The following is a 12,110-nucleotide window of genomic DNA, read 5'->3' as shown; positions in this document are numbered from 1 at the left end:
ATACACAAATATCTCAGGATAGGAACTCTTAATTCTACCATCAATTTGATTACAGAGAACTGCTTAAAATTTTATTGTGTTTATACTCCCTTGTTCCCGCACTTCTGCCACATTAGGTAGGAGTTTCGATGTCCAAATCTTGTTCTCTGAGTTTTTATATTTTGAAAACAGTGTGTTTTATATACTGTAGAGCCAGTATTCGTGGATATAAAATCCTTAGCTTATGTTTTCTGTCATTGGCCATCTCAAGTATTTAATGCAATTTTCTGTAGGTACAGTTTGATTATAAACTAATCCTTGTGCCCACATAATCTTTTTTTTTTAAGTCTAGTAATTTACTATTATATGTTTTAGTTGTTTTGGGTCATTATTACATGCTAGGCTCTTTCAGTATGTAGATTTAGGTCTTTTTTTTTCTCCCCGCCCCTTCAAGAAAATGTTTCCTTAATTATAATTTTAAGTATTTATTATGTTCCTTTCTTTGGTTTTCTTTCTTGGGACTTGTGTTATCTGTATTTTGAAGCTTTTCCTGTCTTCAGTATTTATTGCTTTCTCTCTAATCTTCCTAGCTCTTCATTTCTTTTTCATTTGAAAAATTTTCCTTTGTTCACTTATTTTTTTTAAGATAAGAACTATTCTGCTTATTTGCTCTCCTGTTTCTTTTAGTTGAGTCTTTATTTCTTAAATAACCTTGTATTTCTAATTCTTCTGTCACCTCATTTCTGAGTTTTTCTAATTCTGGTGTGTGTTATACTTTCATGTTTTTTTTTCCTTCCTATGGGCCGTCATACAATTTTCTTAGTGTCTTTTAAATTGTTTTGAAATGGGTTACAATTTTGATCTTTCTTTGAGTGTATTTTTCTGGAATGTTTTCATTCATGTAAGGATATTATTCTCCTTAGTCTGTTTTTTTATTTTGGCAGATAATGCTTAACATAAAATTTACCATCTTAATCATTTCTAGGTGTACATGTAGTAGTGTTAAGTATATTCACATTGTGGTGCAGCCAATCTCCAGAACTTCTTCATCTTTCAAAACTGAAGCTCTGTGCTCATTAAACGATAATTTTCCATTTCTCCCTCCATTCAATCTTTGGTAACCACTACTCTGCTTTTTGTTTCAGTGAATTTGACTGCTCTAGAGATCCCATATATGTGGAATCATAGTATTTTTGTCTTTCTGTGGTTGGCTACTTGCATAATGCCCTCAAAGTTCATCTACTTTATAACGTGTGAGAATTCTCTTTTTAAAGCTGAATAACATTCCGGTGTATATACTACACTTCATTTATCCATTCATCTGTTTTGTTTTTTTAAGATTTTATTTATTTATTTGTCAGAGAGAGAGCACAAGCAGGGAGAGCGGCAGGCAGTGGGAGAAGCAGGCTCCCTGCTAAGCAAAGAGCCCAATGTGGGACTCGATCCAAGGACCCTGGGATCATGACCTGAGCCGAAGGCAGATGCTTAACCAACTGAGCCACCCAGGTGTCCCTATCCATTCATCTGTTGATTAACACTTTGGGTTGCTTCTGCCTCTTGGCTATAGTGAATAATGCTGCAGTGGACAGGGGTGTGCAAATAGCTTTTCAGGATCCTGCTTTCAGTTCTTTTGGCTGTATACCCAGAAGTGAAATTAGATCAAATGATAATTCTGTTTTTAATTTGTTGATGAACACTCTCAACCGTGCACAAGGGTTCCAGTTTCTCCCTTTGTCAATACTTGTTTTCTGTTTCTTTGATAGTAGCCATTCTGATGGGCATGGGGTAGTAGTTTGGTTTTGATTTGTGCTTCCCTGTTGATTACTAATATTGAGCATCTTTTCATATGCTTGTTGACCATTTTTATATCCTGTTTAGAGAAATGTGTACTCAGGTCCTTTGCCCATTTGAAAATTTAGGTGTTGTTGAGTTGTGGAATTTCTTTATACATTCTGGATATTGACCCCTTGTTAGATATATGTTTTACATATATTTTCTCCCATTCTGTAGGTTCCTTTTTAATTCTTTTGACCTTTGATGCACAGAAGTTTTAAACTTTGATGTAGTTCAATTTGTCTGTCTTTGCTTTTGGTTTCATAGCCAGGAAATCCTTACCAAATTTAATGTCATGAAGCTTTTTGTCTGTGTTTTCCTTTAAAAGTTTTATAGTTGTAGGACTAACATTTAGGTCTTTGATCCATTTTGATTTAATTTTTGTACATGAAGTAGGGACCCAATTTCATTTGCATGAGGATATCCAGTGTGATAAAGCAATCAAAAATAAATATGCTTTGCTTTCTGAGAGATGTACTGGCTCTGCCCTTCTCCTTCCTTTGTTTTTATTATTTCTCTGCTGTTTACTTTTTATTTCACTTCTAGCACTTTCTTTGTAATCTTGTGACCTGTCTTGAAAGGCCTGTGTATTCGTTTACAAGAGTTTAGAGTGACCTGACTGCATTTAATTCTCAGAGTTTTTAATGTAAGGCGCCCTTCTACTCCATTGGTAATCCATTGAGCAGCTCATTCCATTTTCAGTTATCGTTTTTGCTTTCTGAGGCTTTTCAGTGGCTCTTTGCCATTTTGTGGTTTCCCTGTTATCTGGTTTATTAGATGCGCCGTAGCTTCCCTCTCTTTTGTCCCATGCAGATGTTTATATCCTACAGGTCTTAATGGTTGTAATTGACGTATCTTTATCTGCTTGTATTTTGGGAATTGTGGAGATAATCTGTCATCTAGTTTTGTTGTAAGTGTTCTTTGTGAGCTTTTGGGTTTTCTGTCCAATTATTTTTGTTTGTTTTCTGTTTAAATTTAGAGATTTGCATAAATTACGTTGCCATTGCTGCAGTCTTTCTAGAATCCTCTGCCTTTTGGGATGCCTGGGTGGCTCAGTCTGTTAAGCGTCTGCCTTCGGCTCAGGTCATGATCCCAGGGTCCTGAGATCGAGGCCCACATTGGGCTCCTTGCTCAGCAGGGAGCCTGCTGCTCCCCCTGCTTGTGTGCATGTGCGTTCTCTCTCTTTCTGACAAATTTAAAAAATCTAAAAATATACATATACATATATATATGTATATATAATTCTCTGCCTTTCAAAAAATCTTAAAGCTAGTATTTTGTTAGAGGTGTAGCTGGCATGTACGTAAGATAGTAAAAGTTTTTCCTTAAAATTATGATAAAAATAAAATAAAAAAGAAATTTCTATTATTAGCTGATAAGATCAGAAGTAAAAAATGTTTATTCCTTTTTATTAATTGTTAATTTATTCCAGGGAAATTGTTCTAGTAGCGTAATTTAGAAGAAGAAAAGAATCCAGCCATTTGAACAAGGATTCTTGATTTTTATATTATTTTTTAATCTTTATTATTATTTTATTTTTTTGTTTTTTAAGTAGGCTCCACACTGGGTGTGGAGCCCAGTGCCGGTCTTGAACTCACAACCCTGAGATCAAGACCTGAGCTGAGATCAAGAGTCAGATGCTGAACCGACTGAGCTACCCAGGTGCCCCAAATTATAATAACTTTCTTAAATTGATTTTTAAAATGAGTATAATTTGTGATATAATTTATATTCAATAAAACTTACCAACTTTGGCAAGTTTTGACAAATATATATAGTCATATGATGGTTACCACAGTCATGATTTTTATTACCCCCAAATGTTACCTAATTCATCTTTTAAACTAATTCTTTCTTTTCTCCCTTCCTGGCCCCTCTGCAACCACTGATCTGTTTTTGTTACTATAGTTTTGCTTTTCCAGAATTTCATATAATGGGGTCATACAATATATAATTTTTTGTGTCTGACTTTTTTCACTTAACTGATGATTTGTTTATTATTTAGTGTTTATTGAACAATTACCTTGTCTAACCCTGAAAGCTTCCTTAGGACTTTTTGGAGCAAAGTAACCTAGAAATGAAGGGGTTAATAAGTACTTGTACTCCTCTGTGGTCATATCCCAATAGACGCTGGAGATGAATAATAAGAATCATTCCCTCAGTCCTCACAGTTTGGTTGGGGAAACAGATGTTTATATATGTAGTTACAATGATGATAATCATTTTAAAAGGTAGGCATATGAGTAAAGTACTGAAGAAATAAAGAGGGGAGTTAGTATCTTTCTAAAGATCTCTGTAACAGAAATTTACACAATTTCTTAATCTTCAGACAGACGTTTATATGGAATCCTAACATGTAGACATTATAGAGAAATTATATTTAATTACTTTAAACATCAAGTGTTACCTTTTTCTGTTTTACTCATTTTGGGTCTTAAATATTTTTTTGGTCTCATACCTAGTAGAGTTTTTTGTTTTTGATTTTGTGGGTTTGTTTTTTTTTTTTTTTTTTGTATTTTTCGTTGGGTATTCTATTTTTCTTGCAGGCTGATATTTAAGAGTTTGTATACGTTAGAACTCTTAACTCTTATCATATTTGTTGACAACATCCTTAGTTTGAATGCCTTAATATTTTCATGTTTTTTTTTAATGTACATATGATTTAAATTGTTATAGACTCAAATCTGTTGGTTTTTTTAAATCTCTGCTACTGCTTTTAAGCTTAGAAGTATTTCCCAGTCCAAATATGAGATATTAATCTGTGTTTGTTTCGTTGTGGCTTAATTTTTTATGTTTACATTGATCTAGAGTTTGTATTTGTGTAACATCTCTTTTTTTTAGTTATTGAAGTAAGTTGACTCTTTCTCCTTTTTTTAAGGATGGAAATGGAGTTGTTCGTGGTTACTACTTATCTGTGTTTCTGGAACTGTCAGCTGGTTTACCTGAAACTTCCAAGTAAGACATGCAATTAAATAACAAATTTTAGTATGCCTTTACATACATTCCTCTTAGGATTTTTTATTAACTATTGTTAATTATTATATTGTTATGTCTGTTAAGATGTGTGCTAGTATGGAACCCCTGGCATACTGTGGTGGCACAGACTGGCAGTTGTCAAACTATATGGCCTCAGGATGTTACACTCTTAAATTTTATTGCAAACCCCAAAGAGGTTTTTTTTTTTTAATATGGGTTATATCTGTTGATATTTTCAGAGTTAGAAATTAAAACTGAGACATCTTAAAAAAATTTTTTTAAACTTTAAAAAATTTTGTAAGTTCACTTAAAAATAATAATAAACCTATTGTATACTAACATAAATAACATTTTTGGGAAAGAGACCTATTTTTCTAACGCAAAATAATATTTGGTAAGAAAACTTGTATTGTTTTGCATTTTTAGGAACTCTCTTAATGTATGGCTTTAAGAAAGAGAGCTGGATCCTAACTAATGTTGGCTTCTGTATTCATTTTGTTGCAATAACTTGTTTTGGTTGAAGTATATGTTTAAAATCTGGCCTCACCGATTTTGATTATCATGGGTAGTTAGGAAAACTGATTTTTTTGATGAGGTACAATTCATGTACCATAAAATTGACTTTATAAATAAGTGTACAATTCAGTAGATTTTAGTATATTCAGTGAGTGCTACAACTAACACTGATACTTAATTTCAGAACATTTTCGTCACTCCGTGAAGAAACCTATTAGCAGTCACTTCCCATTCCCCTTCTCCCCAGTTCTTGGCAACCACTATAATCTACTTTTTGTTAAGGAGGAACATCTAGAAAAACAATTTTAGATAATAGTGAATTATTTTTGATATTACGCCAAAGTTGAACAAGTTGTATTCGTTAAATATAATTTGTAATGTGAAATCTAGAGCCATGTCAGTGAATTTTATTTTATTCTCTTGCACTAAAATTTGTTGGTTCGGCATGAGATTATCTGTTTCTGGCTATAATGGAGTAACAGGGGGATAACCCTTTCTTCAACAACCAAAAAGAAAAAGAAGAAAAACAACATTTTCTAGACATTGGACATGAGGCAACAAATGGAAGCAATCCCTTAGAGATAAGAAATAGACAAATAAACTGTATGACTGCCTCAGCTTACAGTCTTGAGAGATTTTTCAGGCTGTAATATGGGGAGGGAGAACTGAGGTAGAGTCTGATAGACTTCTGAGTTTGAGGAGACAGGGCTGAGTGTCCAGGAATACCAGTGCAGCTAGAATGTATTGGACGGAATTCCAGAAAGGGAAGAGCTGCACAGAGAACCCCAGAGATCTGTAGAGGGCTCCCTTAAGTATTTGGCAGAGTACTGATCAGGGCACATGTGTGAGGAAATTACCTGAGGTTGGGGGAAAAAAACCATCTGAAAGATTAGAGGGAGTGGTGCCTGGTGCTCATAAGGTGTAGTAACTGTCTGTTCTCACCACTATAATGGAGAAGCTTATAATTCATGAGGCACTAAGTAAAGTATTCAGGAAATTTTTCTTCAGTAGTGGAGAACAAATAGTCCTAAACTGAACAGTGCTCCTAATCCACCTGACAGATAAAAGCAAGACTTGAAAGAATCAGATTGTTTCCAGTAACTAAACTGCATCCCAGAGCAAAGCTCAAGAATATTTATAAGGTCACAAAATATCCACTACCCATCAAAGTCAGATTTACAGTATCTGGTGTTCAGTCAAGGATTAGTTGACATGGTAAGAGGCAGGAAAACATAATCACTAATGGGGAGAAGAATCCGTCTAAATTGAGCAAGAACTATTTTTCTTTATGTGGGTTATTTCTGCTGATGCTTTCTGAATTAGAAATTAAAACAAATTAATTTTTTATTCTTAAAAATAAACCTATTGCATATTACATAAAATTTTATTGAATAACTTTCTAAAGCAAAATAATTGATGAGAAAACTTGTTTTCCATTTTTTGAAATCTCTGTATGGCTTAAAAAAGACAACTATATTCTTAGAGAAAGACATTTAAGACAATTATAACTTTTCCATTTTTTCAAAAGTTGAGTAGAGATAGGAAAGATGTAAAAGACTCAAATAGAACTTCTTGAAAATATTTGAGATAAAAAGTACACTGGGTGACATGGACCATATTAGATATTGTGAAAGAAAAGATTAATGAACTTGAAGGCATAGCAGTAGAAACTGTCCAAAATGAAACAAAAAAATTCATTTTAAAACAGTAGGACATCTTAAAGCAGCGTAATGTGTAGATAACTAGAGTCCTCAAACAGGGAGATGGGAAGAAAAAGAATGGTGAAAGTTTCCCAAACTTGATGAAGAGATGAAACACACAGATCCAGGAAGCTCAGTCAACTACAAGCACATCAAACATGATGAAAACACCAAAGCACGTCATAATCAAACTGCTCAAAACCAAAGATAAACAGGAAGTCTTAAACTGGCAGTGAAAAAAATTATTTATAGAGGTATAAAGATAAGGACAAAATCCGATTTCTCACTGGAAACAATACAAGTAAAATGATAGCAGAGCAACATCTTGAAAGGAATAAAGAAAGAAATATCAGCCTAGAATTCTGTATTCAGCAAAAATACCTTTTAAAAAATAACGTAAAATAAAGGTATTTTCATACCTGGAATATGTGAAATATTAAAGTACATGCTTCAGATAAAAGGAAAAATAATACCAGTTTTACTTCTGAATCTAAACAAAGGAATAAAGAGTACCAAAAATGGAAATTGCATGGGTTAATTAAAAAAATCGTCCATTATGAAAATAACTTTAAATGATAATTGGCTGTTTAAACAACGATAACATTTATTTTGGAATTTATAATACATATTGAAGTACACGGCAATAAATGGCGTAAAGGCTGAAAGGGTAGAGCATGGAAATAGAAGATTCTGACACCGTATGTGAAGTGATAGAGTAACAAAGCTAGACTCTGACGATTTAAACATACATACTACTGTATAATAAATTAGCGCAAACATGGCAACTTAAAATATTAGAAATTGTCTTCCCTCGTATTCTAGAGGCTGGAAATCCAAAAACGATTTTTAGCCCCACATCAGGTTTTTAGTAGGGTTGTACTAGGTCCAGAGGCTCTAGGGGAAAATCCATTCCTTGACTTTTAGTTTCTGGGACCATCAGCATTCCTTGGCTTATGACCACATCATTCCTATTTCTGCCTTGGATCACACTGCCTTGTCTTTTTTTTTTTTCTTTGTCAGAACTTTTTCTGCTTTCCTCTTAAAATTACACTCATGATTACATTTAGGGTCTACATGGATTATCTCAGATAGTTCCCTTATCTGAAGATCCTTAGCTTAATCACAGGTGTATGCTCCCATTTTTTTCCCAGGAATTGGGATGTGAATATCTTGGGGTAGGGGGTAATATTCAGCCTACCACAACAACCATAAACTATAAAGCTGCTACTAAAATGACAAAGGCATATAACTAATAAAGCAACAAAGGGGATAAAATGGAATTATAAACATAGGATGAATACCAAAATGTTTTAATGTAAATGGTCTAACACCCAGTTAAAAAGTAGAGATTGTCAGATTGGCTAATAAAGCAAAACTCAAGTTTATGTTGCCCACAAGAAATGCACTTTAAATATAAAGATATACCATACTAGTACTAGTCAAAAGTATGTTAGATTTCAGAGAAATATTACCAGAAATAAAGAAGTTTATTTCATAGTGATAAAAAGATCAGTTAATGAAGAGGACATATGACAATACTGCACATTTATTTATGTTTATGCCCGAGAAACAGATCTTCAAAGTACATGAAGCAAGAGAAGTACAAGGAGAAATAGACAAAAGCTCTTCTCTTAATTGATATAACAGATGGGCAGGATATCATCAAGGATGTACATTTGAAGAACTTTGTCAACCAGCCTGTCCTGATTGACATTTATAGACTGATCAAACAGTAGCAGAAGTTGCACACAGATTATTTACCAAGATAGACCATATTCTGGGGTATAAAACATACCTCAGTAAATTCAAAAGGATTCAATTCGTTCAAAGTATCTTCTCTTGCCATTGTGGAATCAATTTAGATATTAACGTATTTTAAAAATCTGAAATACTTGGAAGTAAAACATTTCTAAATAACTCTAGATCAAAGAGGAAATCAAAAGGGATTTTTTGAAAATAGTTTGAATCAAATGAAAATTAAATCAAAATTCATAGTGTGCTGCTAAAGCAGTAAGTTGAGGGAAATTTATAGTAATAAAATGCCAATTTACTGTTGACCCTTAAACAACATGGGTTTGAATTGTGAGGGGTTTGAACTGCAGATTCATTTATATGCAGATTTTTTTGATACATACAATATATTACTGTAAATGTATTTTCTTTTCCTAATGATTTTCTTAGCATTTTCTTTTCTCTAACTTTAAGAAAATAGTATATAATACGTGTAACATACCAAATATGTGCTAATCAACTGTTTATGTTATTGGTAAGGCCTCTGGTCAACAGTGACCTATTAGTTAAGTTTTCAGCGAGTCAGAAATCATACTCACATTTTTGATTATGTGGGGATAAGTTCCCCTAACCCCTGCATAAATGAAAAGTAGAAAGGTCTCAAATCAGTGATCTACTTTAAAAACCTAGAGAAAAGGGGCTCCTGGGTGGCTCAGTTGGTTAAGTATCTGACTCTTGGTTTTGGCTCAGGTTGTGATTTCAGGGTTGTAAGATCAAGCCCCGCTTCGGCCTCGTGCACTAGGTAAGGAGTCTGCTTAAGATTCTCTCCCCCTCCCCTGCCCTCTTAGGGAAAAAAAAAAAAAAAAAAACCTAGAGAAAAGAAGATAAAGTAAGCGGAAGAAAGGAAACAATCAAAGCAGAATACGAGGTGGCTCAGTCGGTAAAGCATCTGCCTTCAGCTCAGGTCGTGATTCCAGGGTCCTGGAAACCAGCCGTGTCCGGCTCTCTGCTCAGCAGGGAGCCTGCTTCTCCCTCTCCCTCTCCCTCTGCCTGTCACTTCCCCTGCTTGTGCACAGTCTCTCCTCTCTCTGTCAAATAAAAAAGACTTATAGTAAAGCTACAGTATTAACTTAGTATAGGATAGTATTAGCATAAGGTTAGAAAAATTCATGAATGGAATATGCTACAAGTCCAGCAATAAACCTACATTCGTAAAGACAGATTTTTGATAAAGATGCAAAGGCAATGCTATAGAGGGAGTATAGTCTTGGTGCTTGGATATCTGTATGCAGAACACATAAATTCGTATCCATAGCTCGTACAATATATGTAAACTAACTGAAAATTGACTGTAATCCTAGATTTAAATTCCAAAACAATAAAACTTCTGGGAGAATATCTGTGACTTTGGGTTAAGCAATGATATTTTAGTTATAAACCAAAAGCACATCTATAAAAGAACACATTAGACTTCATGAGAACCATAAAGTTCTCTTCTTCAAATTGCGTGGACTTTTATCTGGAATATGTAAGGAACTCTCAACACTCAACAATAAAAAAAATAAACAAGCTCCCTTACGCATGTGGACAAAACATTTGTCACATAACTAAGGAAGATATATTGATGGCAAATATGCCTATTTAAGATGATTAATAGCATTGGTCATTAGGGAAATAGAAATTTATAATCAATACGATACTAATATACCCTAGTGCATTAATTATTAGGAAAATGGAAATGTATAAACAGTATGATAACCACTATATCCCATTGGAATGGCTAAAACTAAAAAGATACCAAGTTTTGGCAAGAATACATAGAAATTTGAAGTTTTGTACATTCCTCCTGGGAATGTAAAATGATACAACCACTTTTGTAAACTATTTTGTGATTGTTAACGAGTTAAACAGATGCTTACTACATGACTCAGTTAAGCCACTCCTAACCATTTACCCAAGAGAAAAGGAACTATATGTCTGCACAAAGACTTTACACAAATATTATAGCATCTTTGTTTGTAGTAGCCAAATAGAATCAACCCTAATTTCCATCAACAGCTGAATGGATAAATAAATTTTGGTGTGTCCATACAATGGAATACCACTCAGCAGTAAAAACTAATGAACTGTTGATATGTGCAACAACATGAATACCTTTTGAATTATTCATGAAGGAAACTAGACAGAAAAAGAGCGTGTATATGATTCCACTTAGGTAAAACTCTCGAAAAATGCAAAGTGAATTGTAGTGACAGAATGCAGATATGTGGTGGTTTGGAGATGGAGGGAAAGACAGGGCTGGGGTTAGGGGGAGGGAGAGGGTAAGGGAGGGAAGTACAGAAGGCAGAGGAAGCTGGGAGAGGATGTATCTCTCAGTAGTATCTTGATTGTGATGGTTTCATGGGTATGTATATGTGTGCGTGTGCGTGTGTGTGTGTGTGCGTGTGTGTGTACACATATAAATTACCAGATTGTATACTTTATACTAAATCGTACTCTTCAAATATGTTTAGCTTTCTTTGTTAACTTCATTAAAGCTGTTTACTCAAAAAAACAAACAACAATAAAAACTCCATTGGTCTGTCTTGTACTTTGAATGGATCTTTTACTCATGTATTGATCATTTGGAAAATAATAGTTTACTAAATATGCAGTTGACACATTTCACTATGTGATATCAAAGAATTGCATTCATTGATACTACCATTTTCATCAGGTGAGTCTTGAAGTATTAGAAAGCTTTTAAAGCTCATGTAGCACATACAGATATTCCAGAATTATGATATTTTATTTGAAAGCTTTTGTTTTGTCATTGACAACCAGTACTGGCAGTTTTTTTCCTTAATTTGGTCCAGAAAATTTCTGCCAGATATCTACAATTGTGTTGTTCTTTCATTTGATGTTTCACAAAAAAATGTGACTAATTAACTTGCAACTCAGTTGAAGTTCTGTCCCCAAGATAGCTATTGTATATCACTCTGCAGCACAAATACTTTATGTGTGTTTCCCATTTTGTGATACCAAGAGTTGAGGTTTAATAACAGTTAACAATTTTACTACATCATCAAAGACATTCCTGAGAGACACTGTCATTTTTTTCTCTGTCTGAAAGTGTGTAGCACTGAATAATATAATGACTACTGGTACATTTTTAACTACTGTTCTTCTGTACCATTAGTGCAAATGTCCACATGAAAGGGACAAACAACTTAATATTATGATAATGGTTCTGACATTTTGGATCCCTAAAAGGATCATATAGGAACTAACCCCCAGGGGCATACAAACTACACTTTAACAACCTCTGGCATAGACTAACCTTAATGCAGAATATTCTTGCCACTATTGATGAGTCAAACTATGAATAATGTTAGT

The 12,110-nt window shown here is 33.9% G+C and overlaps 1 protein-coding gene across 10 annotated transcripts in view; it reads left to right on the top strand.

Moving 5' to 3' along the window:
* TRIM37 (tripartite motif containing 37) overlaps positions 1-12,110 on the top strand; it is a 151,441-nt gene that overhangs the window by 45,787 nt on the left and 93,544 nt on the right. For all 10 annotated transcript variants that reach the window (XR_006411500.3, XM_057317998.1, XM_026517457.4 and 7 more), the window contains exon 12: positions 4,691-4,767. Coding sequence is in view for 9 of the 10 variants with exons in the window: in XM_057317998.1 (XP_057173981.1) it covers positions 4,691-4,767 (77 nt within the window). In the remaining variant the exon portion in view is untranslated. The remainder of the gene's footprint in view (positions 1-4,690; positions 4,768-12,110) is intronic.

Source organism: Ursus arctos, unplaced genomic scaffold, assembly GCF_023065955.2.
Source record: "Ursus arctos isolate Adak ecotype North America unplaced genomic scaffold, UrsArc2.0 scaffold_24, whole genome shotgun sequence".
NCBI lineage: Eukaryota > Metazoa > Chordata > Mammalia > Carnivora > Ursidae > Ursus > Ursus arctos.
The sequence above is the reverse complement of the archived record's forward strand: the minus strand, read 5'-3'. Positions and strand labels throughout refer to the sequence as shown.